The 27,911-nt window shown below is 49.7% G+C and overlaps 1 protein-coding gene and 1 long non-coding RNA gene across 4 annotated transcripts; both read left to right on the top strand.

The window, feature by feature from the left end:
- The first annotated feature begins 91 nt into the window (after positions 1 to 91).
- On the top strand, positions 92 to 18,301 carry LOC139683560 (potassium voltage-gated channel subfamily A member 3-like). 3 transcript variants are annotated; one of them, XM_071578826.1, is made up of 3 exons: positions 92 to 3,453; positions 7,200 to 7,326; positions 17,280 to 18,301. In XM_071578826.1, exon 1 carries the CDS (start codon positions 206 to 208, stop codon positions 1,958 to 1,960), a length of 1,755 nt encoding a protein of 584 aa, XP_071434927.1. In that variant the 5' UTR covers positions 92 to 205; the 3' UTR covers positions 1,961 to 3,453; positions 7,200 to 7,326; positions 17,280 to 18,301. The 3 variants fall into 3 exon arrangements, with proteins under 3 accessions (XP_071434927.1, XP_071434928.1, XP_071434929.1); XM_071578827.1 differs by lacking the exon at positions 7,200 to 7,326; XM_071578828.1 differs by lacking the exons at positions 7,200 to 7,326; positions 17,280 to 18,301 and adding an exon at positions 14,958 to 15,013.
- Positions 18,302 to 18,591: 290 nt separating this feature from the next.
- LOC139683561 (uncharacterized) lies at positions 18,592 to 26,793 on the top strand. The gene is made up of 2 exons (XR_011699797.1): positions 18,592 to 20,510; positions 21,673 to 26,793. It is a non-coding gene; the product is annotated as an uncharacterized lncRNA (long non-coding RNA).
- Positions 26,794 to 27,911: the final 1,118 nt, after the last annotated feature.

The raw sequence follows: 27,911 nt of genomic DNA, 5'->3' as shown, positions 1-27,911 counted from the left end.
TGACTGAGCGAGGCGGTGCCAGGGCTGGGGGCGGATTTTTTGAGAAGAGCCTCAGCTCCCTCAGAGCAGCGCCAGCCGCTCGAATAGTCGGGCGGCTGTTTCTCTCCTCTCCGCCCGGAGGAAGAGGAAGAGGAGGAAGAAGAGGCTTCGGCTGCCGCCTCTCCGATCCTCCCTCCCCCCCCTTCCCCTTCCGCCCCACACCTTTATGGACGAGCGTCGGAGCTTGCTCTACTCCCCCGCCGCCTCCTCCGCCGCCCGGCACCCTCGGGGCGGCTCGAGCAGCAGCCACCACAACCTGGGCTACACCGAGCCCCCCGCCGCCCCCCAGCCCGGCCCCGAGCAGGAGGAGGAGGAGGGTGAAGAAGGGGAGGAGGGCAGCATGACCGTGGTGGGAGGCGGCGGCGGCGGAGGAGGAGACCCTTTGCTGGAAGAACCGCAACCTCCTCCCGCTCTGCTCGGCGCGGAGCGCTACGAGCAGCCCCCGGTCCCGGCCGTGCCCGCCGGGCAGCCCGAGGGCGGCGGGGACCACGAGTGCTGCGAGCGGGTGGTGATCAACATCTCGGGGCTGAGGTTTGAGACCCAGCTGAAGACGCTGGCACAGTTCCCTGAGACACTGCTGGGGGACCCGCGGAAGAGGATGAGATACTTCGACCCCCTGCGAAACGAGTATTTCTTTGACCGCAACCGCCCCAGCTTCGACGCCATCCTCTACTACTACCAGTCGGGTGGGCGCATCCGGCGACCCGTCAACGTCCCCATTGACATCTTCTCCGAGGAGATCCGCTTCTACCAGCTGGGGGAGGAAGCTATGGAGAAGTTTCGGGAGGATGAGGGTTTCATTCGGGAGGAACAGCGGCCACTTCCCGACAAAGAGTTTCAGCGCCAAGTGTGGCTCCTCTTCGAGTACCCTGAGAGCTCTGGGCCAGCCCGAGGCATTGCCATTGTCTCTGTCCTGGTCATCCTTATCTCTATTGTCATCTTCTGTCTGGAGACCCTGCCTGAATTCAGGGATGATCACGACTACGAGGGAACTGGGGCGACCTTCGGGACAAGTGGTGGCCCTCTCCCACCTGATGTCTTCACCAACTCCTCGTCCTCAGCTGCTTCTATGGTGTCATCCTTCACGGACCCTTTCTTTGTGGTGGAGACTTTGTGCATCATCTGGTTCTCCTTTGAGCTGCTGGTCCGTTTCTTTGCCTGCCCCAGCAAGGCCACCTTCTCCAAGAACATCATGAATATCATTGACATTGTGGCCATCATCCCCTACTTCATCACGCTGGGCACGGAGCTGGCAGAGAGACAAGGCAATGGCCAGCAAGCCATGTCCTTGGCCATCCTCCGAGTCATCCGCCTGGTCCGGGTCTTCCGCATCTTCAAGCTCTCCCGGCACTCCAAGGGGCTGCAGATCCTGGGGCAGACCCTCAAGGCCAGCATGAGGGAGCTGGGCCTGCTCATCTTCTTCCTCTTCATCGGCGTCATCCTCTTCTCCAGCGCCGTTTACTTCGCAGAGGCCGACGACCCCAGTTCGGGTTTCAGTAGCATCCCTGATGCCTTCTGGTGGGCCGTGGTGACCATGACCACGGTGGGCTATGGGGACATGCACCCCATCACCATCGGGGGCAAGATTGTGGGGTCTCTCTGTGCCATCGCAGGGGTGCTGACCATCGCCCTCCCCGTGCCCGTGATAGTCTCCAATTTCAACTATTTCTACCACCGGGAGACAGAAGGTGAGGAGCAAGCCCAGTACCTGCATGTTGGGAGCTGCCAGCACCTCTCATCCAGCGAGGAGATGAAGAAGACTCGCAGCGATTCCACCCTCAGCAAGTCTGAGTACATGGTCATCGAGGAAGGGGGGATCAACCACAGTGCATTCAAACAGGCTGCCTTCAAAGCAGGCAACTGCACAACCACGAACAATCCCAACTGTGTGAACATCAAAAAGATCTTTACGGATGTTTAAAATCAAATCCCAGACCAAACAAACAGCGACGAACCCCCCGAGGATGCGGTAAAATGATATCCATAATAATAACAATAATAACTGTGTGTCGATGTCGTGTGGAAGATGCACCATCGTCAGTCTGTGTGTGCCCTCCTTTGGATACCTTTATTTTTTTAGCTCCTTCCTTTCTAAGGATCCAAAAATCAAAGGATTTCGAATTCTCAGAAGAAGAGAACGGCGAAACGGTAACGAAGACGAGGAAGATGAAGAGAAACCACACTCACTGTTGAAACAGGTGTTTGTTCTGCAACGTGTTGCGGGGCTGCTTTGCTTTCTTGGGTTTTGGGGAACCTGTGGCTTTGCTCCTGAATTTCCCCCCTCCCCTTTCCCTGAAGGCAGCGTGGGGCAGATTTCCCTTCTCTCACATCAAATCAGTTGTTGGATTAACCACCTCGGATTGGGTGGGGGAATGTTGCATGTGGCAGAACATGCTGGGAGGGGGGTTGGGAGGAAATAGCCCTTTTAATTTTGCAGAGAGTGTCTGTTACCACATTGTTAAACTTAAATGCTTAATATTGAAACACGTGATGAGCCATTATGGGCACAGCACAGAGTCCATTTTTCCCCCCATTAGATCGTTTATGAAATTCTCTAATCGGTCAGAGACCAAGTGCAATCAATGCTGATTTAAACAGAAAAAAACCAAAACCAAACCAAAGCCCTCATTTTTTGTTCTTAATTCCCTTCCCCTGTAACTCGATGGAATAATTCCATCCACTGTCCAATCTGTGGCTGTGCAGAGGGTCTGTGTGTAGGGAGGAGGGAAGGGAAAGGCATAATGGAATGATTTCAGGAGCCAGGAGCGATACTGGCTTGGACCAGGGGATGCAGGATCGTCTCTGGGCAGCCTCCAACCCGCCCAGCTGGAGACAAAGGGATTTTTCCTCCTTTATTTGCAACACTTTGGGGCGAGATGCAGCTGCTTATCACAAGAAGATTAAAGTGGCAAACACGCCTTCCAGCGGAAGTCGCTGATTCCAGCCAGGAGTGATGCAGTTGCCATGGTCACCCTGGTTTCCTGGGAAACCCCCGAAGGTTGTCATGGCATTCCTTCTTCCATCCCCCTTGGTCCTCGCTCTTCCCGCAAAAAAAAAACCCTTTTTCCAGATGGTTCCAGCCTCATCATCCCACAGGACGTCGCGACTCTGCACCCCCTTCCCGGACCATGTCCCCAGTAAAGCCCCCCCAGGCAATAAACACCCCCCAAATCCACCTCTCCCCCACTGAGGAGCTCCTTTGGCAGGGAAATTCGGGGATGGAGGTTTGTCCTGCTCCACCAAGAATGACCCCAAACCTCATGGGAAGCAGCCCTGAGCAGGAAGCTCAGCTGGGAAACCTCAGGAGACAGGAAAGAGCAGGACTGAAAAGTAACCAAAAATCCTGCTGGGGAAAACTCACCGGTTTCATCTTCACATGAGCACCAGGGGCCACGGGACATCCGATGGGATCAGGTGAGCTTTGCATGGGATACACTTTAATGGAGTCATAAAGGAATGTTGCTTTTTTGGAGGACAAACCCCACGCTTTCCACTGCTTACTTTTATTTTCCAGCCTATCCTGCAGCTCTTGGGTATTTTTATACACATTAGATAAAGTGGGATCACATTTTGTAGCTCCTCTGATTATATTTGCTGTTCACTTTGCTTTTTAGTGCTGGGGTAGGAGGGAATTCCTGCTGCTTCTCTTGCTGGATTTCTTCAATTCTGTGCTAAAAAGGTGGTTTTTTGTAGGGCTTTCATCTTACCCCTACTATTGACTCAGGCCCAGGGCAGTTCCAGACTCCTCAGCCTTGAGGACATTGCTCTGGCTCTGTTCAGTTTTGCTGGATTTTGGGTTAAATAAATCCAAATTCCTTTGAGGTAGCACAGGGAAGAGGGATGTTGTTAAATACCTCCTACATCAGGGAGAGGTTTGGCCCCAACCTGTGTGAGTCACACCTTTCCCAGGGATGTGTCATGAGAGGTGCCAGTCATGCCAAAATCTGAGTTTAGCTGGGATTTTATCCCGAATTTAAGGGATCTGGGCAGTTGGTAACACTGTCCCTTAGCCCCAGGAAAAGCATCACAGCTGCTCCTTGGCTACTGGTGTGGGATGTTTTACTGGAGCTGCTGTAGAGTCAGACAAATGGTCTTTATTGGGAAGATGCTCTGAGGCATCATCAGAAGTTACAAATTTGATATATCTTATCCAAGATAACTGGGATTCCTTGATAGGGATAACTGGGAACATCCCAACATGCCATTTCCCAACAGCTGTCAGTGTGCTGAAATCTAATTTCTGACTATCAGTTCTCCCTTTCTGTCATTATTAACTTTTATTGTTATTCAATTTTACTCTCATTAAATTTTATTAAAGCTTCCACACAATGCAGATTTCTATAAAAGGAGGGTTTGAGTTTAAAGGCAGTGGAAATATCTCGTTTGGGAGAGTTTGCAGATGAGTTTTGTGTCTGCACAGGGTACAGAAACCACCTGCACTTCTGGAAATGGCACAGAACAATTTTCAGTTTCTCTGTCATCTAAAATAAGCACAAACCTTGCAAGTTGTTGGTTTGTTTTCCTGTCTCCTCCCTGCTCGATTTGGGAGGGGCAGAACAGTTTCCAGTGTATTTTATTGATGGTAGAAGATGCTGGGTGGGAGAGGTGGCAAGGAAACCATTTCAACCCACTGGGGTAAAAGGCAGTTTTGCTCCAGTAATATCATAGAATGGTTTGGGTTGGAAGGGACCTTAGAGGTCCAGTTCCACCCCTTGCCATGGGCAGAGGCACCTTCCACCATCCCAGGTTGTTCCAAGCCCTGTCCCACCTGGCCTTGGACACTCCCAGGGATGGGGCAGCCACAGCTTCTCTCTGGGCCTCCAGTGCCAGGGTCTCACCACCCTCCCAGGGAAGAATTCCTTCCATATATCCAACCCAAATTTCTCCTCTTTCAGGCTGAAAAAAAAGACTTTTCACTAGCAAATGGTACCACTCTGAAACATAAAACCACTGCTGCTCTGTCTTTTCAATGCACACAAAGATTTAAAATGGAAAACTGGGGATATCCTTTGATGGCCTGCCCTGTTTCTGTTTGCATCTCCCCTCTCTGCTGTCTTGGAGGTTAAATGAGATAAACTGAGCAACCTGAGCCACCTCAGTAGTGGAAGGTGTCCCTGCCCATGGCAGGAGTTTCTTAGGTCAGAAATCAGACTGGCACAAAGAGGGGGGTCCAGCCCTGGGATAGGGACAGAACCATCCCATGGAGGGGCCACATTGTTTGCCAGGGAACTCCTGCAGAGCAGCCCTAGCCCTGTCCCCCTGCCCCCTCCTGGTTCTTGATCCAGCCAAAGCTCTCCCAGATCCTCTCTGGTTGAGCCTGAGATATAATTGAGACCTTTAACTCTCCTACTTGTCTTCCCAAACAGAGAAATGAGTGATGATGTCTCTGTCAAAGGGATACTGATCCCACCTGCTGGATGCTCGTTGGTTGCCCCACCTTGGGAAGGCGTTGGGGCTCCTGCTGTTTGTCACTCAGCAAATCCCAGGTTTTGCCCATGGCAGGAGGGTGGAACTGGATGATCTTTAAGATCCCTTCCAACCCAAACCGTCCTGTGATTCTGTGACTCTGCAATAAATGCTTCCTGTTGGGACTGGCTGTGGCACGTGTTGTGTCAGGAATTGGAGAGATCACTGAAAAACTGCTCTCTCCACACCAGCTGGTGTGAAACTGGCTCTGCTCTCTTCCCAGGAACCTCCTGTTAGGGGACCAGGGAGTGTTTTACAGCCTCAGGGGAGTTAAAGACGAGCTTCAGCCTTCTCAGAGTGTTGGACTTGACTGTTCCTAATGTGCTTAAGGGGGCAGAATTAGGGGATTAGTGTCAGCAGAGCTGCTGCCTGTGAGGAAAAGGCCCAGCATCAGCTCAGTACATTAAAGGGAGGAAAGGGCATTACCACAACTCCTGGCTGACATTTCCCAGTGCCCAGACAGCGAGCAGAGGGTGTTTTGTGGAATAAAAACCCAGTGGGGTTATAGAGAGGCACTTTTAGTCTGGCCCAGGACACATGGGGGGGTAACTCCTCCAAAAACAGACACACAAAGGGTTTATATCCAAGTAAATTAGACATATTTATTTTTCTTTCATGCATAAACATTGTTTTCTTAGAGAAGGAGGGTTATGATAATGAGTCTCAAGAACTGATCATGCACTCCTTGCACTTGTGCTGTTCCTCCTGGTAATTCAGGGTGGTGTCTTTGGGGGTCTTTAGGGATGAAGTAAAACATCTTCCTCCTGTGGACTTTCTACCTTTTGCTCAGAACTGATTCAAACCAGTCTCGTTGGCATCTTTAGCTGGTCTAATGGGACTTACCTTGTTCTTTTGACATGTTTTCTGACTTATCATGGGGGTATCCTGGCTGGTTTATTTGGTTTGCACCTTCGAGGACAGTGAGTGAGTTTTGCTACATGTTACACACTGAACTTCATATTACTGAGCAAATTCCATGATGAGTATAAAAGCAAAACTAAAATAAGAAAATAAGAATTCCCAGGTAAATGAGCATAAACAGAATAGGCATCAACAAAATGAGCATAAGTAGAATAAGCATAAGCAAAATAAGCATAAATAGAATCAGCATAAGCAAAATAAGCATAAATAGAATAAGCATAAGCAAAATAAGCATCATAAGCCCGAAGTAAAATAAACAAAGGCTCCCCCTTCCCCTCCATCAAGGGAAGGAGGGACCCTGGAGTGCTGGTAATCCCTGTGTGGCCTCCCCAGCTTGGCCCCAGGGTGCCCTCAGAAATGCCCTTCTCCTCCCCTGGCCTTCATACTGGTGAAGGGAAAGACCAACGTTACTGCTGGCACAGCAGGGTGGGAGCAAGGGCTGCAGCCCTGGAAGGCTGGAGGTGCCTCCAGGGATGCTCCCAGTTCACCACAGGATCACAGTGGGTTGGGTTGGAAAGGACCTTAAAGATCATCTAATTCCAGCCCCCAGGATGGAGGCACTGGGTGCTAGAGAGCCTTGTACAACCTGATGCCTCTTTTCACAGGCTCCCTCCCCTTTCCTTTTCCCTTGGTATTTTATTTCCCTGTTTGAGCCCTGGATGCCCCCCTGGGGGCTGCAGGGCAGAAACCCCAACCCTGAACCCTCCACTTGGTACTTTAACACCATCACCTTTATCTCCTGTTTCTTTGCCCTTTTTTGTGTGTGTTTTCAGGCTTGAACTCTTCTAAAAAGGATCTGTTGTTCTCCAGCACAATAGATGCCCTTTGGGTGCTTGGGGTGCCTGAGGAGCAGAGCAGAATCCATCCCATGCCACGTGTGGACACAGACAAGGGATGAAGGTATCTCTTTCCTCCAGGAGAGTCAAATTTCTTCCCAGGCAATTGTTCCCGGTCCATCCCTTGACAAAAGAGCTCGGGTTTTGTTTTTAAACCCCACTTTATGGACAATTAAGCAGAGGCAAAGGGCAAACAAGTGTTTTCTCCAGCAGAAGGGAAGGAGCCATCGGGGCCACGGGCTCCAAAGTGGTTTCTCCTGCAGGGATAGCACAGGGTGTGGTGGTTGGTGTGCACCGAGAGCGTTCTGTGTAAGATCTGTTTAATTGTGTAGTTTGGAGCCCTCTCCTGCCAAGCTTTTAAAATATGCATCTCCTGGTGAGAGCTGACAGAGCAGCCCGGTGGAAACAGGGCTTGGTTTGCCCCGTTTACAGATGCTTTATCAAGTGATCTTTGGGTGGGTTGCAAACCCGGGAGTGAAAATGGACAAAAAGGATTTAAAAGTGACTTATTTTGCCCTTCAGTCTGTTGTGTGTAGTGGGAAGGAGAGCTCAGAGTACCAACATCCTCGTGCAAAGGCATCGTGTGGGCACAGGGAAATAGGGAATTCCTGGATCTTATATGATCTTTGCACTGATGATCTTTAAGGGCCTTTCCAATCCAAAACATTCCATGATTCTGTAATTACAGGGTGCTGTGGGAAGGGAAATCTGCTAACAATTGTCTCCTTCAGTGCTGTCCTGCACCATCCCCTGCTCTGGGTCTTACCCAGAGTGTGAACAGGACACTTGGCTCGACACTGAGGGTGTTGCAGAGCTGGAGGAGGGGTTAAGGATGGGATATTCCTGCCTTTCCCAGTTTTCCCGAGTCACAGAATCACAGAATCACAGAATCACAGATTGGGTTGGAAAAGCCCTCCAAGATCATCAAGTCCAACCCTTGGTCCAACTCCAGTACCTTTACCAGATCATGGCACTCAGTGCCACGGCCAAGCTCAGCTGAAAAACCTCCTGGGATGGGGAATCCACCCCCTCTCTGGGCAGCCCATTCCAATCCCTGAGCACTCTCTCTGGAAAGGATTTTTTCCTGATCTCCAACTTCAATTTCCCCTGGCAGAGCTTGAGCCCATCGTGCCCCCTTGTCCTATTGCTGAGTGTCTGGGAGAAGAGACCAACCCCCACCTGGCCAGAACTTCCCTTCAGGCAGTTCCAGACAGTGCTGAGGTCACCTCTGAGCCTCCTCTTCTCCAGGCTGAACACCCCCAGCTCCCTCAGCCTCTCCCCACAGCACTTGTGCTCCAGTCCCTTCTCCAGCCTTGTTGCTCTTCTCACTTGGGTTGGAAGAGACCTCTGAGATCATCAAGTCCAACCCTTGATCCAACCCCACTGGGATCACTCTGGCACTGAGTGCCCTGGGCTGGTGATCACAGTGGGGTTGGATCAAGACATGTTGGATTCTCTGTCCCTGGAGGTGTTTCAGAGGACACTCAGTGCCACCTCCAGTCCCTTCTCCAGCCTCGTTGCTCTTCTCTGGCCCCGCTCCAGCCCCTCAATCTCTTGCCTCAACTGAGGGGCCCAGAACTGAACACAACACTCAAGGTGTGGCCTCCCCAAGGCAGAGTCCAGGGGAAGGGTCACTGCCCTGGGCCTGCTGGCCACGCTAGTTTGGATCCAGGCCAGGATCCCCTTGGCCTTCTTGGCCACCTGGGCACACTGGTGGCTCCTGTTGAACTTCCTGTCCCTCAGTCCCCCCAGGTCCCTCTGCCTGGCTGCTCTCCAGCCACTCTGTGCCCAGCCTGGAGCGCTGCAGGGCTTGGGGTGGCCAAAGGGCAGGACCTGCACTTGGCCTTGTTGAACTCCATCCCATTGGAATCAGCCCATCCCTCAAGTCATTCCATCCCTGTAGACATGACAGAAGTCCAGATCATCCCGATGGGTATTGCTGTGGGTGCAGAGTGATATCTGGCCATTGAGCATGGAATGATGGAGTGATGTGCTTCTTTTCCTTGGAAACAGTGCTGGAAATGTGCTCATCACCCCTTTGATGAGGATTGTTTGGGGATATTTTGAGGTGGATTCCTTGAGGTGCCTCATCCCAGCTGGGAATTGCTTCTATGGCAGTGGTGGTGGAAGAGTTTAACTTAATTTTTGGAGGTGATAAGAGGGGGTTTCTTAGGTCAGAAATCAGACTGGCACAAAGAGGGGAGTCCAGCCCTGGGATAGGGACAGAACCAACCCATGGAGGGGCCACATTGCTTGCCAGGGAATTCCTGCAGAGCAGCCCTAGCCCTGTCCCCCTGGTCCCTCCTGGTTCTTGATCCAGCCAAAGCTCTCCCAGATCCTCTCTGGTTGAGCCTGAGATATAATTGAAACCTTTAACTCTCCTACTTGTCTTCCCAAACACAAATGAGTGATGATGTCTCTATCAAAGGGATACTGATCCCACCTGCTGGATGCTCGTTGGTTGCCCTGCCTTGGGAAGGTGTTGGGGCTCCTGCTGTTTGTCACTCAGCAAATCCCAGTTTTTGCTCCTGAGGACCATTCCCAGTGTGGGCTGGTTCCCATGAAGAGGGATGTCTGCAGAGTCCCACATCACCCTCACAACTGGCACCCTCTTAGCCCTGTTGCTGCCAAAAATCAGCCACAAAATCAAGCCCTGGGAGCCCCTCTGTGCTTTTCCTTCCAGGAATCAGGTGCTGCTCTCTGCCACCCACAAGTTTCAGGGTCCATTTGTGTCTCATCACCGCCCAGAGCCTGAATTTTCCACGCTGAGAACGTTCAGCAGGGCAGGGAAACCTTCCTGCACAAACCTCCCCGCGGGGCACCGTCACTTCTCTCCTTCTTATGACCCGAGACGTGCTCAAGTAAATTAAAACATGTCTCCAATCTCCTTCAGCCTCTCTCTGGAGTCGGGAGGAGCTGAAACATTCCCTGCTCGCTGCCCTTCCCCTCCTCCCGGTGGGAACAGCCGTTTGCTTCACACTCATTTTGAGCCCCAGGCTTGGCCCTGCCGACGGCAGCAGGCGCTGCTGGGTTTGTTTAGGAATGATTCATTTCCTTCAGACTTGCGATTCTGAGGCTTTTCTGAGCGTGTTTCTGGCACGTCTGGGGCTTTGCTGCAGTGGTTGCACTTCATTTTTAGCAGCTCTAACGTGGCCAGGTTGGGTTTGGATGTTTGGCAAGATGAGCTGGTGGCCGTCCCCGCTCTCAACAAACTGCAGGGGGAAATCAGGTTTATTTTGGTGCTGACCAGTGTAAAAGAAAATGCTGTTAAAATTCTGTGAGTTCACAGAAATTCTGAAGACAAGAGAAGATTAATTAATTAGGCCACAGCTTACAGGTGTCACACTCAGAGACAGTTTTATTCAAGAACTCCATGGAGAGACAAAAGGCAGGTAAAAAGGCCTCAATTAACTTCTAATTACAGAATATATCCCAACCTTCTTCCTGCCCATCTCTGCATCCAATAGGTTGAAACCACAGCGTCCATTAAACTCATCAAAGCTTTAATTGGATGATACTTTTAGCACGATTGCCATGACCACACCATCTTCCAAGATTCCTCAATAACTCAAAGCCTTCTCATCTTCTTTGGTTTTGCCAGCAATTGGTCTCTTTCCTACAGAATCAACTCTCACCTGTTAGGAGGCCTCAAAACTCTGTCTGTTATTCTAAAAACCCTTTTTCTTAACTCAAAAATCTCTTATTATTCCTACAGACCAGCACCAGCTGATTTGCTTTTCTGCCTCCAAAGTGCTGTCATGGAGAGATAGAGAGAAAATCCTTTGGGCTTGGTTGGTGGTGGAAGCCCCAAAAGCTCAGCTGTGGTGAGGGGAGAGGGATCTATCCTGGCCTATTACTCTCATAGGAAGCTAAAAACAGGGATGGATGGAGGATGGATGGGATGAGCACAGGCTTGGCAAAGTGTTCTTTGCCTTTGCAGAGAGATGTTTCCTCTTGGACTTGGTGCAAGGAAGGAGCTGAGTGTGATGGTGGTGGTGGGTGATGCTGAGCCTCCCCTGGGGATTTCATAGAATAGATTCATTGAATCATAGAATGGATTGGGTTGGAAAAGACCTCTGAGATCATAAAGTCCAACCCTTGATCCAACCCTACTGTGATCACCAGCCCAGGGCACGGAGTGCCCTGGGCTGGTGATCACAGTGGGGTTGGATCAAGACGTGGTTGGATCAAGACATGATGATCCCAGTGGGGTTGGATCAAGACGTGGTTGGATCAAGACATGATGATCCCAGTGGGGTTGGATCAAGATGTGGTGGATTCTCACTCAGTGCCACATCCACAGAAAGGATTGGGTTGGAAAAACCCTTCAAGATCATCAAGTCCAACCCTTGGTCCAACTCCAGTCCCTTTACCAGATCATGGCACTCAGTGCCACGGCCAAGGTCAGGTGAAAAACCTCCAGGGATGGGGAATCCACCCCCTCTCTGGGCAGCCCATTCCAATCCCTGAGCACTCTCTCTGCAAAGAATTTCCTTCTGATCTCCAACTTCAATTTCCCCTGGCAGAGCTTGAGCCCATCGTGCCCCCTTGTCCTATTGCTGAGTGCCTGGGGCCTTATAGAATCCCACAGACCCCCCAAAGCCCCCCATAGATGCTCACACACCCCCTTCAGATTCTCATAGACCCCCATACACCCCACAGATCCTCACACACCCCTATAGAGCCCTATAGAATCCCATAGACCCCCATAGAACCCCTATAGATGCTCATAGACCCCCATACACCCCATAGATCCTCACACACCCCTATAGATCCCCCATAGACCCCCCCACAGACCCCTTATAGACCCCCCACAGACTCCCTATAGACCCCCCACAGACTCCCATAGACCCCCCCACAGACTCCCATAGACCCCACAGATCCTCATACCCCCTATAGATACCCTATAGAATCCTATAGACCCCCCATACACCCCCATAGACTCCCCCACAGACCCCCATAGACCCCCTATAGACCTCCATAGAACCCCTATAGACCCCCCCAGAGATGCCTCATAGATCTCCTATAGATGCTCATAGACCACCATGCACCCCATAGACCCTCACACACCCCTATAGATCCCCTATAGACCCCCATGGACCCCCCATAGAACCCCACAGACCCTATTGCTGAGTGTCTGGGAGAAGAGACCAACCCCCACCTGGCCAGAACTTCCCTTCAGGCAGTTCCAGACAGTGCTGAGGTCACCTCTGAGCCTCCTCTTCTCCAGGCTGAACACCCCCAGCTCCCTCAGCCTCTCCCCACAGCACTTGTGCTCCAGTCCCTTCTCCAGCCTCGTTGCTCTTCTCACTTGGCTTGGAAGAGACCTCTGAGATCATCAAGTCCAACCCTTGATCCAACCCCACTGGGATCACTCTGGCACTGAGTGCCCTGGGCTGGTGATCACAGTGGGGTTGGATCAAGACATGGTGGATTCTCTGTCCCTGGAGGTGTTTCAGAGGACACTCAGAGCCACATCAGTCCCTTCTCCAGCCTCGTTGCTCTTCTCTGGCCCCGCTCCAGCCCCTCAAGCTCTTGCCTCAACTGAGGGGCCCAGAACTGAACACAACACTCAAGGTGTGGCCTTCCCAAGGCAGAGTCCAGGGGAAGGGTCACTGCTGGCCACGCTGGTTTTGGGTTGTTAGTCCATGGAAATGTGTGTCCCTGCAGAACTCTTGGAGCACTGTGGTGTTTCCTGCCTGGCTTTGGCTCTTCAGTATCTCAGTTTCCCTGTCTGTAAATGACACTGAGCAGCTTTGGGAAGTGTTTGCAGTGAAACCCTCTGTGGAAGGAAGAGGCAGTTTTGAAACACAGAGCAAGAAGTAAGGACTCCTCCAAAAGTTTTGTGGAATTCAGCTCTCTTGGAACTGACACAGCCTGCAGACCCTCCCTGGGTACCCCAATAGTCAGAATTATTTCCCCTGGCTGAAGGGAAACCTGAATTTTCACCTGGTTCCTGGGGTGTCAGCTCTGCCTTCCGCTCCCCTTCCCATCATCATCCTCCTCTCCTTTGATTTCTTCACTCTGCCCCTCTCCTTTCCCACCCTGATGTTCCATTTCTCCTGAAATCTCGGTGACTTTAGAGTTGAGAACCCTCCTCTCCCTCCTTGCTGATCTCTGGAGCTGCCACTGTGGCCCCATCACAATTCAAACCTCACACTGTTGCAGCTGGTCCAAAATGAGACATCAGAAGTCTGGGCTTAAAATGAACCTGCCTGGTGTGAATGTGTTTGGAGAAGAGATGTGGAAGGGGTTGAATGTGAGTTGGGTGTAGCATTGCAGGTTTGAGGGGCTTTCTACCTCTGTATGTGCATTGGTGAGTGCTGACACCTGAAGATTCTACTCCTCAGATCCCTTTGAATTAAAGGAGGAAATCTTTCTGCAGCATCAGAAATAAGCCTGAGTGGTTCCCTCCTGGGGCTGGAAACATTCAGGGATGTCTCTCCCATCCCAGCTGCAAAATGCTCTGAGAAAACACAGCAAGAACAAGGAGGAGTGTCTGGGTTCAACTGGGTGTCTCACCTGTGGTATCTCCTGGGAATTTGGCTTTATTCCTCCATTTCCTTAACCAAACTGCCCTGTAATTCCCTTAGAGGAGACCTTTACACAGGCACCTTTGTCAGCCAAGCACTGAACTCAGTAAGAAGAGGTGTAAGTTAATATGGTAAGATCTGGTTTCTCCAACCCTGCGTTGATTGGCATCAATTATATCTTCCTTTTTAATTCTGTGTTGAGACTCTCAGCCATCCCAGCATGTTGTTTGGGATCAGTGGCAGATGGCCTGACCCATCATTTTTGCAGGTCACTTTGTTTATCCCTTAAAAAACAGGAGCTATTTTCCAGTCCTCTGCAAAGCCTCAGGAGCTTCTCAGTCCTTGCACTCTCAGGACTTGCTTTACCAGCTCTGACTGCACAGATAGAAGTTATTTGGCTCAGATGATTTAAAAACATCTAATTTTTGTGGCTGCTGTTTAATATCCTCTGTTTTTCTTGGAGTAGAGAGGATTTCATCACCCCTGTCTGATGGAAAGACATCTGGATCCCTTCAGGAGCCAGAGCAGAGGTATCTCCTCAGTGCTCCTGACTTCCCCCTCCCACTGCTGCTCTTACCAAGTTCAGTGAAATATCATCATTGTTAATTTGAGAACATGGGATTCCTTTCTACAAGAGCCAGGATACTTGGAAAGGCTTCAGAGTACCCCAAAGTTCTGGATTATTTGCCTGATGGGGATAAAATTGTTATTTACCACTTAATTTTCTGAGCTCTGACTCCACCATCCCCATCTTGGCCAAACCGGTGGCATTTCCTGGGCTGAAGGTGCTATTTGGGTTTTATTTGTGTGTTTGTTTATTGATTATGTAACACTCCAGTGCTGCTTGAGGAGCCAGTAGTTTGACCATTGCTTTGCTGAAAAAGCAGGAGCCCTTCCCTGCTGGCAGGTGGGAGGGCTGTAATCCCCCCAGCAAGCCCAGTCCAATAAAGCATAAACCCCAGTCAGCCTTAAGCCCATGAATAGTCCCTTCTGGCACTGCCAGATAAGCTGGTACTTGAACAGTTGGCTGGTCTGAGCTCCTTGCAAGGAGCACTGAACCCCTCTGGAAGCTCATTTTCCCCAAGTGCTGCACTGCCTTGCAAGAGGATCTTTGCTTCTTATGGGAATTGTTGCCCTCTCTCCTTTCTCTGCTGGCTTTTAGCATCCCTTTGGTATCATCATCCCTGCAATGTCACCATCCCTACATTGCCATCATCCCTGCAAATGCATCCTCATCATCCCTGGAAGTGCATCTTCATCATCCCTGCAACATCTCCATTCCTACATCCTCATTATCCCTGTAAATGCATCTGCATCATCCCTGCAACAGCAGCATCCCTGCAACATCACCATCCCTGCAACATCACTATCCCTGCATCCTCACCATCCCTGCATCCTCATCATCCCTGCAACTTCATCATCCCTCCAACTTCATCCCTGCATCCCTGTATCATCCCTGCAACTTTATCCCTCCATCTTCATCATCCCTTCATCTTCATCATCCCTGCATCCTCATCATCCCTGCATCCTCATCATCCCTGCAACATCATCATTCCTGCAACATCACCATTCCTGCAGCTTCATCATCTCTGCATCTTCGTCATCCCTCCAACTTCATCCCTGCAACTTCATCATCCCTCCAACTTCATCCCTGCGTCCTCATCATCCCTGCAACTTCATCCCTCCATCTTCATTATCCCTGCAGCTTCATCCCTGCATCTGCATCATCCCTGCAACTTCATCCCTCCATCTTCATCATCCCTGCAGCTTCATCCCTGCATCTTCATCATCCCTGCATCCTCATCATCCCTGCAGCTTCATTTCTGCATCCCTGTATCATCCCTGCAACTTCATCCCTCCATCTTCATCATCCCTCCATCCTCATCATCCCTGCATCCTCATCATCCCTGCATCCTCATCATCCCTGCATCCTCATCATTCCTGCAACATCACCATCCCTGCATCTTCATCATCCCTGCAACTTCATCCCTGCAATTTCATCCCTGCCTCCTCATCCCTGTATCATCCTTGCAACATCATCATCCCTGCAGCATCATCTCTATACCTTATCCCTGCATCCTCATTATCCCTGCAACCTCATCCTTGTAATGTCATCATAGCTGCATCATCATCATCATCATCATCATCATCATCCCTGTGACTTCATCCCCATATCCTCATCATCCCTGCAACTTCATTACCCCCCAAATTCATCCCTGCATCTTCATTATCCCTACAACTTCATCCCTGCATCCTCATCCTTGTAATGTCATCATAGCTGCATCATCATCATCATCATCGTCCCTGTGACTTCATCCCCATATCCTCATCATCCCTGCATCTTCATTATCCCTATGACTTCATCCCTGCATCTTCATTATCCCTCCAACTTCATCCCTGCATCTTCATTATCCCTACAACTTCATCCCTGCTACTTCCTCATAGCTGCAGCATCACCATCCCCTGCAGCATCATCTCTGCACCCTCATCATCCCTGCAACATCCTCATCCCTGTATCCCCATCCCTGGGGGCATCCAGAGTGGGTCTCTCCCTCATCAGCACACGGATCCAATCCTGCATCTCTCCATCCTGCCTTTCCCTTGGGGGGAAACAGCCTGATTTTGGGACTGAGCTGGGATCAGGCAGGTCCTGGTGCCTTAGGCTGGGCTCTGAACTGGGACTGCAGCTCTTCCAACCCTTCCCTGGTCCCTGGCTGTGAATGAAGCACTTGGCTCACGTAACCTGATGTGGGGAGGAGGATTTCTGGTTGCTCCAAAGGCAGAACATGAATCTTTTGGAAAATGAGGGGGATATAAACAGTTGCATGAGGTCTGTAGGAATTTCAGTGTCTTAAAGACAGAGCAGAACATCTCCCTGTATTCCAATGGGAGTCAAGATGAGTCCCCTCATGTTGTTTAGTTATTGCTGCAATTCCAGCTGGGTCCTCGTGGCTCTGGCACTGCAGTTTTTTGGCTCTTTGCTGGACATTTCCATCCCTTCATCAACATGTGGGTTTGGGTTTGAGCTCTGTGGGAGCAACTCCACAGTCCAAGCACTGGGAGTGGGATGAGCACCTGTATTGGATTTAGATCAACCAGTGGCTCAATATCATGTGAATTGTATCAAGACAGAACAACCACAGCTTGATTAGGTCTAAAACATAACGAGGAAAACCCACTTTGTGTTAATTATTCTGGATTTGGAACTTGCCATTAGCAGGAGATAATAGTTAATAACCAGGATCTACTTAGTGAATCTTTTTCCATCTTTAGCTCACTTTAGACCGTGTGGCATTTAGTCCATTAAAGGATTTTAATTAGCAGATTTGCACTTTTCATTCATGGGGAATGGAGATGTGAGTTTCTGGGGGAGGGGGGTGGGAGGGACAATGTGCAGCATCTCTTCCACTTTACCTTGAAAAAAACCCATAACCTGCTGCTTGATTTCCAAACCTTAAAAGTGGTTCTTTGCTCTGCCCAACAGGCACCGAATGAGTTTCCAAATTAAGACCTTCAGGACCGTGTTGAGAAATAAAACATCTCCAAGGAAACCTCAAACATCCCAGACATGGTGACTGGCACTTCTGTGGGCCCAGCTGACAGAGGGTCTGTCCTCCCCAGCAGAACCCAGCTGATATTCCATAAATACCTGGATACATATGGAATATGTGCCACTTGAGCCGTTATTCCGAACAAGTGATTTATGGAGAAGGGAACATCTCTGCAGCCAGAAGATCATCTCCAACTCATGTGCAATGTCACGAGACTGAGCAAAGCCAAGGAAAAGGAGGAGGAGAGATGGAAATTTGGACATTATTTCAGTCTTTTTTTAATTATTATTTAAAAAAAAACTCTTGAAAGATTAAGCAACCAGAAAGGAAACGTTAAGCAAAGCTGCTAAAGCTCAGTCCAAGTGGGAGGGAGAGAGGGAATCCAGTTGTTCTCACTGTTCCCTGGTGAAGGCCACGGGCTGTTTTCAGCTCTTCCTGAATAATTCCTGTTCCATTTTTCTCACTTTAGAATCATAGAATCATAGAATGGATTGGGTTGGAAAAGACCTCCCAGATCATCAAGTCCAACCCTTGGGCCAACTCCAGTCCCTTTACCAGATCATGGCACTCAGTGCCACGGCCAAGCTCAGATGAAAAACCTCCAGGGATGGGGAATCCACCCCCTCTCTGGGCAGCCCATTCCAATCCCTGAGCACTCTCTCTGCAAAGAATTTCTACCTGATCTCCAACTTCAATTTCCCCTGGCAGAGCTTGAGCCCATCGTGCCCCCTTGTCCTATTGCTGAGTGCCTGGGAGAAGAGACCAACCCCCACCTGGCCAGAACTTCCCTTCAGGTAGTTCCAGACAGTGCTGAGGTCACCTCTGAGCCTCCTCTTCTCCAGACTGAACACCCCCAGCTCCCTCAGCCTCTCCCCACAGCACTTGTGCTCCACTCCCTTCTCCACCCTCGTTGCTCTTCTCAGTTGGGTTGGAAGAGACCTCTGAGATCATCAAGTCCAACCCTTGATCCAACCCCACTGGGATCACTCTGGCACTGAGTGCCCTGGGCTGGTGATCACAGTGGGGTTGGATCAAGACATGGTGGATTCTCTGTCCCTGGAGGTGTTTCAGAGGACACTCAGTGCCACCTCCAGTCCCTTCTCCAGCCTCGTTGCTCTTCTCTGGCCCCGCTCCAGCCCCTCAATCTCTTGCCTCAACTGAGGGGCCCAGAACTGAACACAACACTCAAGGTGTGGCCTCCCCAAGGCAGAGTCCAGGGGAAGGGTCACTGCCCTGGGCCTGCTGGCCACGCTAGTTTGGATCCAGGCCAGGATCCCCTTGGCCTTCTTGGCCACCTGGGCACACTGGTGGCTCCTGTTGAGCTTCCTGTCCCTCAGTCCCCGCAGGTCCCTCTGCCTGGCTGCTCTCCAGCCACTCTGTGCCCAGCCTGGAGCGCTGCAGGGCTTGGGGTGGCCAAAGGGCAGGACCTGCACTTGGCCTTGTTGAACTTCATCCCATTGGAATCAGCCCATCCCTCCAGTCTCTCCACTTTCTTGTAAATGCCCTTTAGAAGCAGCTCTGAGCTGTACCAAAGGCTGTGATTTACTTTAAAAAAGAAACATCTCCACCAATACCGAGGAAAGTGGTGGTGAACACTCCAAAAGTTGTGCCTTGCTTTCAGGATCACCCCATGAAAAACCAAGGAAAAAATCGAATTTCCAGGATGGAAAAGGTATTAAAACCTGAATCCTGGCTGATCATGCTCCTCCTTTGTTCCATAAAACTTGGGCACCCTTGTCTGCTCTTCCACAGGGAATATTGTGCTATTTCCTTATTCAGGGAGTCCATCCATCAGTTCCCCATTGCTGTTTCATTTTACAGACTGAGGTTTCTGGTGTCAGGTTTAGAGCTGTGGGTTGTCTGTGCTGGGCTGGGAAGCTGCTAAACCTGGGCTTTCTCTTAAGCTCCCTGCATTTCCTAGGACTGCACGGATCAACATTATCCTGGTGCACTGGGATGAGTGATCTGGAAAGGGATAAATCACCTGGGAAGGGTTAAATCACCTGGGAAGGGTTAAATCACCTGGGAAGGGATAAATCACCTGCAAGGGATAAATCACCTGCAAGGGATAAATCACCTGCAAAGGGTTAAATCACCTTCGAAGGGATAAATCACCTGCAAAGGGATAAATCACCTGCAAAGGGTTAAGTCACCTGCAAGGGATAAATCACCTGCAAGGGATAAATCACCTGGGAAGGGATAAATCACCTGCAAAGGGTTAAATCACCTGCAAAGGATTAAATCACCTGGGAAGGGATAAATCACCTGCAAAGGGTTAAATCACCTTCGAAGGGTCAAATCACCTGCAGAGTTAAATCACCTGGGAAGGGATAAATCACCTGCGAAGGGTTAAATCACCTTCGAAGGGTCAAATCACCTGCAGAGTTAAATCACCTGGGAAGGGATAAATCACCTGCAAGGGATAAATCACCTGCAAAGGGATAAATCACCTGCGAGGGATAAATCACCTGCAAAGGGTTAAATCACCTGCGAAGGGATGAGGGTTGTGAGAAGGGATAAATGGTGTGCAAAGGGATAAATGCAAATGGCAAAGGGGTTGATGGTCTCTCCTGCTTCTGGCTGCCTTCTCTCCAGCCCCATCCCACCTCCTCATGTTGCCTCTATTCCAGCTTGGAGATTAAAGCCCTCCCAGCACGTGCTCAGTCAGAGGACCACAGAAATACTTGCAACAGCATTGGATTTAAGGGTGAAAATGGTGTTGGTGGGACTGAGAGAGCACGGAAATCTCTGGATCTGCAGTGCCAAAGTTCCCTGGGAATGCTGAGGGGAATGTTTGTTTGGACAGGACAGAACTAAGGGAGCTGGAGCTGAAGCAGAAGATGCTCAAAGGGAGGTAACAGGAGACAAAATCATTGTGTGTGTGGAACAGACTCTTGAGTCTCTCCTGCTGATTGTTTTAGGTCCATGTCCAAGGACTAACCATGAGATCCCCAGCAGGTACCTGGGAGGTGGAGGAAGGACCACTCTGCCCCAAACCCTGGGTGCTGCTCCCAGCAGAGCTGTGTCCCTGCATCTCACACCAAACCCCAGGCAAGGGGTGAGGAACATCCACGTGTGGGATGCTTTGAGGCACAACCCCAATGAAGATGCTCTTCAAACCAAACTCCCTACCTGGAAAGAAGGTTCTGAAATGGAAAAACTTGGTAAGATTCATGGCAGAGCAACCATCTGCACCACGTGTCTCACCTCGCAGATGAGCTTTGAAGATGAGCAGGATCCAAGCAGGTTCAGGCTGGGATTGCTCTAGACCTTTTTGTCTGAGCCCCACATGGAAACTCCAGCTGAAAATTGGGCTGAGAAATTCCCTTCAGGTTGGGAAATGATGAGATTCTTACAAGGAATGTGTTGACTTTGGTGAGGCCACGTTTATGTTGGGGGATTTTTTAAACATGGATAATTTCTTGGCTTGAATTCTTCCTCCTGTCATGGCATTGTTGGTGGTGATAACCCTGTTTATGGGAGCAGGGCTTGGAGGCCCAAAACCAGGAGTCTCTGGGGCTCTGAGTAGGTGCAGAGTGAGGAGAATGGGCTGGAGTGGTGAGAAAAGAAACAAAAAGAAATAAACCCAGCAGTTTGAGTCAATTTAATCAGGTGGGGAATGAAGAGCAAACATGGATCTGGCCCTCAGTGAGACTTTGCTCCTCTTGCTCTTCCCAGCAAGGTACAAACCCTGTGGAGCTGTGGATAAATGAATGAGAAAGGGCTGGTGCTGCTGGCACTGGGATCTAATGTGGCTCCAGCAACACAGGATGGATTGGGGACCAGGAATGCTGGAAGAGCCAATGGAGGAGGTCCCTGAGCCCAGGGGGATGAGCTGGGGGTGCCAAGGCTTGACAGGGATGCTGAGGAATCCCAGAGGTGAAACAACATAAGGTGTGAAATCCATCCACCTGCACAAAGTGGATTAGCTGAAGGAGGGGCTCTCATTGACTCCACTCTGGCCATCCTGCCCTGGTGGTGAGAGGGACCTTCTCCATGGGATCCTCCAGGAAATTGCTCTGCTGCCAAGTCCCTGTGGATCTGGGAGGGTCTGAGAGTGGATTGCAGAGCTTTCCAAACCCCACTTCTGGACATCCTTTGCCTGTGACAGCAGAGAGAAACTCTGTCCACCCAGCCTGTCTCACCCTGCAGCCTCCCAGCACCAACAGGATTTAACCTTCAGACCATAAAAACTCTGAGACCTAAAAAGAAAACTCTTTAAAAAAAGACTAGGAAAAGTTCCTGGTGTTTTGGGGGGTGAGGGCAGAGCCTGTTTCCATCACAGGGAATCCCAAATAATCCCAGTTCTCTCTTCCCCATTGCCAGGGATGAGCTGTTGGCAGCTGGGGCAGATGGAGTTGGGCTTTTCTGGGACATCCTGCCACCAAAACCACAAAGAAACTGCAAAAGACATTTGTTTGCAGCCTTCCTGCAGCATGATGGGTTCACAGCAAGCTCTTGAGCTGCAAAGGAGGCTGAACAAAACCTTCTGCAGCTCTGAAATGGTGAGCCTGACCCAAACCCCACCACGCTGATGGGTTTGGGCTGCAAGAAGCCAAAGCCTCCTATGAAGGGAGGTTTGCCCAGAGAGGTGACAGCACATTGACAGGGGGAGAGTTGATTTTTTTGGATTGCAACACAGACCTGGATCTTGGGAAGCCCTGGACCCAAAGGTGTTATATTTAGTTTCTTTTGGAACATGATCTATTAGCCCTTAAAACGGGGATGGAATGTATCAGTACTAAAGTTGGGTTTATTTCTGAGCTTTTTTATGGTGTGTGTAACGTGCTTATTCCTCGTCTGCTTTCAACAGCCACTTGTTCAAGTGTCTCTGTGATGGCTCAAAAATGTATTTTGCTGATTAAAGTGGTGGGGAAAACCCACATCCTTTCCCCAGCCTGGGTTGGTGGGTTCCAACCACCCCATGGACATCTCACCCCAATGACAATCTTGCCAAATTCCAACCTTTTCCCCACGTTGTACAAAAGGGTGTTTGGCATCACTCCACCCTGTTGGGTTCTTTTTGCTTGAGCCAGCTGGTTATTAATGTGCTTTTTTTTTTCCCCAATAATTGAGAGTTTGATAGTCTTGAACTGTCAGTCCAGTGTATTTGTGTGTGTTGCCAACACTCTGACTCCAGCCTGGTGCATTCCAAAGAGATCCATCGTCGAGGGGCAGCCGGGGGGGAGGGGGGACGACGTCACTTGGAGCTGAGGGCTGGATTTGGCAGGGGAAGGCAAATTAAAAATGTATCCAGCCGATTAAAAAAACAAAAAAGGGAGCCATTTAATGATGCCTGACATCAAGAGAAGATCCAAAAAAAAATCGTGTGCTTTGATTCCCATAATCATCCAAAGGCAGGCAGGCAGCTCATCTTTATTCATAGCCCTTCAAAGCCTCGTCTCAGAGCTGGCCGTGCTCTTTAGGCTCGGAACACGTCGATGTTTCTCCTCCGTGCCCAGCACAGCCAGAGCCTGAGCACCAACCCTTCCCCTGCTTCATTTTAGGGTGCAATTAGAGCTCTGCTGTTGGCTCCATCCTGCTGGAGAGGCAGGAAAAGCTGATCTGAGGAGCGGGGCTGGTGTAGGGTCACGAAAAGCTGCTTGTTTTAATGCCATGGGTTAAGCTGGTCTAAGAAGAGGGCAAAATTAGAAAGGGAAAGATGTGCAAAAGTGTTTAAGGGCACTAATGAAGGCTCAGGGGACACAGCACAGGGATGGGGCTTAGAGGAGTGGCTGGAACAGGCTGTTGGAAGCAGCGAGGAAATAACTGTGAGGTTGCTTTGCCCTGATGGATTTGGGGGGGAAATTCAGGATTTGGTGAGACCTTGGCACAGATTCCCAGAGAAGTTGGGACTGTCTCGTCCCTGGAATCCATGGAAGTGTCCAAGGCCAGGTTGGACAGGGCCTGGAGCAACCTGGTCTAGTGGAAGGTGTCCCTGCCCATGGCAGGGGGTGGGATGAGGTGGGATGAGGTGGGATTTAAGGTCCCTCCCAACCCAAACCATTCTGGGATTCAATGAATTCCATGATTCCTGCAGTCCCATCCCAGCTTCCAGCCTCTTTCCACAGGTGCTGGCAAACCCCCAGCAGGCTCAGGAAACAGCCCTGATGCACGTTGGAGGCTTCATTCCCACACACACTTGGGTGTTTCCTGAGACTGGTGTTCAATTGCTGTTACTGCTACTGAATCCTTTTAAAATGAAGGAATTTCTGAGGCAGAGTTTTTCTCTCCTAAAAGCTCTGGGAACTCCCCACTCTCCTACTTTTCTTTCCATTGCACAGATTCAGCTGGAAGGCACAGATTCAACCCTCAGTCTGAGGTTAATTAAAGTCCTGTACCTGCCCTGGGGTCAATTAAATTACACATTTCTAATCCAAATATTTTCACCTCCCAGCCTCTGATACAGGTAAATTATGTGGTTTTTTTCCCATTTTTCCTGCTTTCTCCAAGTTGACATCATCAGATCACAGAATCACAGACTATTCTGAGTTGGGAGGGACCCACAAAGATCATCCAGTCCAAGTCTTCAGTCAATGGTCCTCAGAGGGGATTGAACTCATGACCTTGGTGTTATTACAACCAAATTTTAACCAACTGAGCTAATCAGGGTTCTGGTGACATCAAGGAGGGGATGGTGACATTAAGAAGGGAGTAGTTAATCACAGACTCACAGACTGTTCTGAGCTGGGAGGGACCCACAAGGACCATCGAGTCCAACTCTCCAGTCAATGTCCCTCAGAGGGGATTGAACCCACGACCTTGGAGTAATTACAACCAAATTTTAACCAACTGAGCTAATCAGGGTTCTGGTGACATCAAGGAGGGGATGGTGACATTAAGAAGGGAGTAGTTAATCACAGAATCACAGACTATTCTGAGTTGGGAGGGACCCACAAGGATCAGAGTCCAACTCTCCAGTCAATGGTCCACAGAGGGGATTGAACTCATGACCTTGGTGTAATTACAACCAAATTTTAACCAACTGAGCTAATCAAGGTTCTGGTGACATCAAGGAGGGGATGGTGACATTAAGAAGGGAGTAGTTAATCACAGACTCACAGACTGTTCTGAGTTGGGAGGGACCCACAAGGATCAGAGTCCAACTCTCCAGTCAATGGTCCACAGAGGGGATTGAACTCATGACCTTGGTGTTATTACAACCAAATTTTAACCAACTGAGCTAATCAGGGTTCTGGTGACATCAAGGAGGGGATGGTGACATTAAGAAGGGAGTAGTTAATCACAGACTCACAGACTCACAGACTATTCTGAGTTGGGAGGGACCCACAAGGACCATCCAGTCCAACTCTCCAGTCAATGGTCCACAGAGGGGATTGAACCCACGACCTTGGTGTTATTACAACCAAATTTTAACCAACTGAGCTAATCAGGGTTCTGGTGACATCAAGGAGGGAATGGTGACATTAAGAAGAGAGTAGTTAATCACAGACTCACAGACTGTTCTGAGCTGGGAGGGACCCACAAAGATCATCCAGTCCAACTCTCCAGTCAATGTCCCTCAGAGGGGATTGAACCCACGACCTTGGAGTAATTACAACCAAATTTTAACCAACTGAGCTAATCAGGGTTCTGGTGACATCAAGGAGGGGATGGTGACATTAAGAAGGGAGTAGTTAATCACAGACTCACAGACTGTTCTGAGCTGGGAGGGACCCACAAGGACCATCGAGTCCAACTCTCCAGTCAATGTCCCTCAGAGGGGATTGAACTCATGACCTTGGTGTTATTACAACCAAATTTTAACCAACTGAGCTGATCTCAGGCTTTGTTTACACTCCCCCTCTCATTTACACTCAATGTCAGTCTTGTTTCATCTTTATTCCATCTCCAGTAAGATTCATAAAGTGATGAAGATTTCCTGAGTCCTGAAATGTCTTTACTGGATATCACTTATGGAATTTCTTCCCCATTAGGGGAATGTGCAGTGCTGAGAAAGGACAAAGTTTTAGGAGCAAATCTTTTGGCTTTTAATTTGAAAATTTACATCATGGGATTGCTCATTTCATATTGAAACATTTGCTGGCAAGATATTGAAGGGAATTATCTGAGATACCTCTGACACTGCCTGATGTTTTCCAGAAAATATCTCTGACTGTTCCAAGGCCAGGTAGTGGCTTTAAGCCCATCCTTGGGATTCCAGAGTGGGATTTCAGAGCAGGACAATTCACTTGGCAAACCAGAAGTCATTGATAGAGCTGGAACTGGGAGTCAAGGGATATTAAGGGGGAAATGGAGTTAGGAAGTGCCTGAAATGGTGTGGTTGGAATGCAAAAGGTTGTGTTTGCTGCCACATCCCTTGTGTTGGGGTTGGACTTGCTGTTCCAAGTTGCTCAGGTTAGGCAGGAAAATCCCCCTCTCTGCTGAAGGTCAGGTGTTCTCATGGTGGGATTGAGGATTGTTCAAGGAGATCAGGCTCTTAACTCATCACCTGAGACCCCAAAAGGTTGTGTTTGCTGCCACATCCCTTGTGTTGGGGTTGGACTTGCTTTTCCAAGTTGCTCAGGTTAGGCAGGAAAATCCCCCTCTCTGCTGAAGGTCAGATGTTCTCATGGTGGGACTGAGGATTGTTCAAGGAGATCAGGCTCTTAACTCATCACCTGAGGAAAAGGTTGTGTTTGCTGCCACATCCCTTGTGTTGGGGTGGGACTTGCTTTTCCAAGTTGCTCAGGTTAGGCAGGAAAATCCCCCTCTCTGCTGAAGGTCAGATGTTCTCATGGTGGGATTGAGGATTGTTCAAGGAGATCAGGCTCTTAACTCATCACCTGAGACCCCAAAACGTGGCAAAAGGGAGAGGTGGAGTCAAACTCCAGGAGCAGCTCGTGGTTCTTAATTTCCCACCCATTCCCATGCAACTTATTTCATGGCATCTTCCTGGGGTGGAGACAGATGGACACGATTTTCCCTTTGCTTTCTGTCCTTCACATGTTCAGTTGGGCAACGCTGAGATGTTTCCCATGCCTGTCTCAACTAGGCCATACCCTGGGTGTGATCACAGTGAAATGCTGGGAAATTCAGTGTGTGGGACTGAAAAACCAAACTCTTCTCTAAGTCCTGACTTAGTCTGGTGCCACAGGAAGGCTGCAGTTTGGGACTGGAGGTGTTAAGTGCAGCCTTGTCACTCTGAGCTCATTTTAAACTCTGGTTTTGCCACTGAGCTGTGTTGCAATTGTTTAAAATTTGGGGGGTTTGTTACCAGTCTGATGCTCAACCCACCTGCTGCCTCCTGTTGTCCCAGTGACTCCACCGTGGTGTGGGCCTTGTGTTCAGCTACCAGTAAAAACAAAGTGACTTTTTGGTTTCTTTGGGTTGTTTGATTTTTTTACCTGATGTTGAATTTATTTTTTTAAGGTTTTTTTTTTCTTTCTCATTAGAATTTGAAACTGTTATTTCATACACAAAGTTCAATAAAATGGCTGAAAGGCATCATTGTTTGAGGCTGAAATGGGGTGATGGGGAGATGTTGGGGATGAGAAGGATGGTGGGGAGATGTTGGGGATGAGAAGGATGGTGGGAAGATGTTGGGGATGAGAAGGATGGTGGGGAGATGTTGAGGATGAGAAGGATGGAGGGAAGATGTTGGGGATGAGAAGGATGGAGGGGAGATGTTGGGGATGAGAAGGATGGTGGGGAGATGTTGGGATGAGAAGGATGGTGGGGAGATGAGATTTGAGACTGAAATGGGGTGATGGGGAGATGGGGATGAGAAGGATGGTGGGGAGATGAGACTTGAGGTGCATTGTTTGAAATGGGGTGATGGGGAGATGTTGGGGATGAGGAGGATGGAAGGAAGATGTTGGGGATGAGAAGGATGGAGGGGAGATTTTGGGGATGAGAAGAATGGTGGGGAGATGTTGGGGATGAGAAGGATGGAGGGAAGACGAGATTTGAGACTGAAATGGGGTGATGGGGAGATGTTGGAGATGAGAAGGATGGTGGGGAGATGTTGGGGATGAGAAGGATTGAGGGGAGATGAGATTTGAAATGCATTGTTTGAAATGGGGTGATGGGGAGATGTTGGGGAGGAAAAGGATGGAGGGAAGATGTTGGGGATGAGAAGGATGGTGGGGAGATGAGATTTGAAACACATTGAGGCTGAAATGGGGTGATGGGGAGATGGGGATGAGAAGGATGGTGGGGAGATATTGGGGATGAGAAGGATAGAGGGAAGATGAGATTTGAGACTGAAATGGGGTGATGGGGAGATGTTGGGGATGAGAAGGATGGAGGGGAGATGAGACTTGAGGTGCATCCTCTGGTTGAACTGATTTATCAGTGTAGAATAATCTGAAATTTAATGCCATTCACATTAAATTCACTGTTAGAGAAGGAAAATCTGGGAGTAAAATCAGCCCATTTCCAGCATCCCAAGCACCATCTGGAGGTCTGTGTGCTGTGCATGGGCTGAAGAAGCTCCAGGCAAACCCTTACATTTTGATGATGTGTCACAGAAAGGGATGTCACTGATGTTGCTTTGGCAAAGCAAAGGCAAGTGGAGATGCCCACTTGGGATCTGACCCATGTGCTCCAGTGACAGATGGAAA

This window comes from Pithys albifrons, chromosome 28, assembly GCF_047495875.1.
Source record: "Pithys albifrons albifrons isolate INPA30051 chromosome 28, PitAlb_v1, whole genome shotgun sequence".
Taxonomy (NCBI): Eukaryota; Metazoa; Chordata; class Aves; order Passeriformes; family Thamnophilidae; genus Pithys; species Pithys albifrons.
Note: the sequence above shows the minus strand (reverse complement) of the source record. Positions and strands in the feature narration are given on the sequence as shown.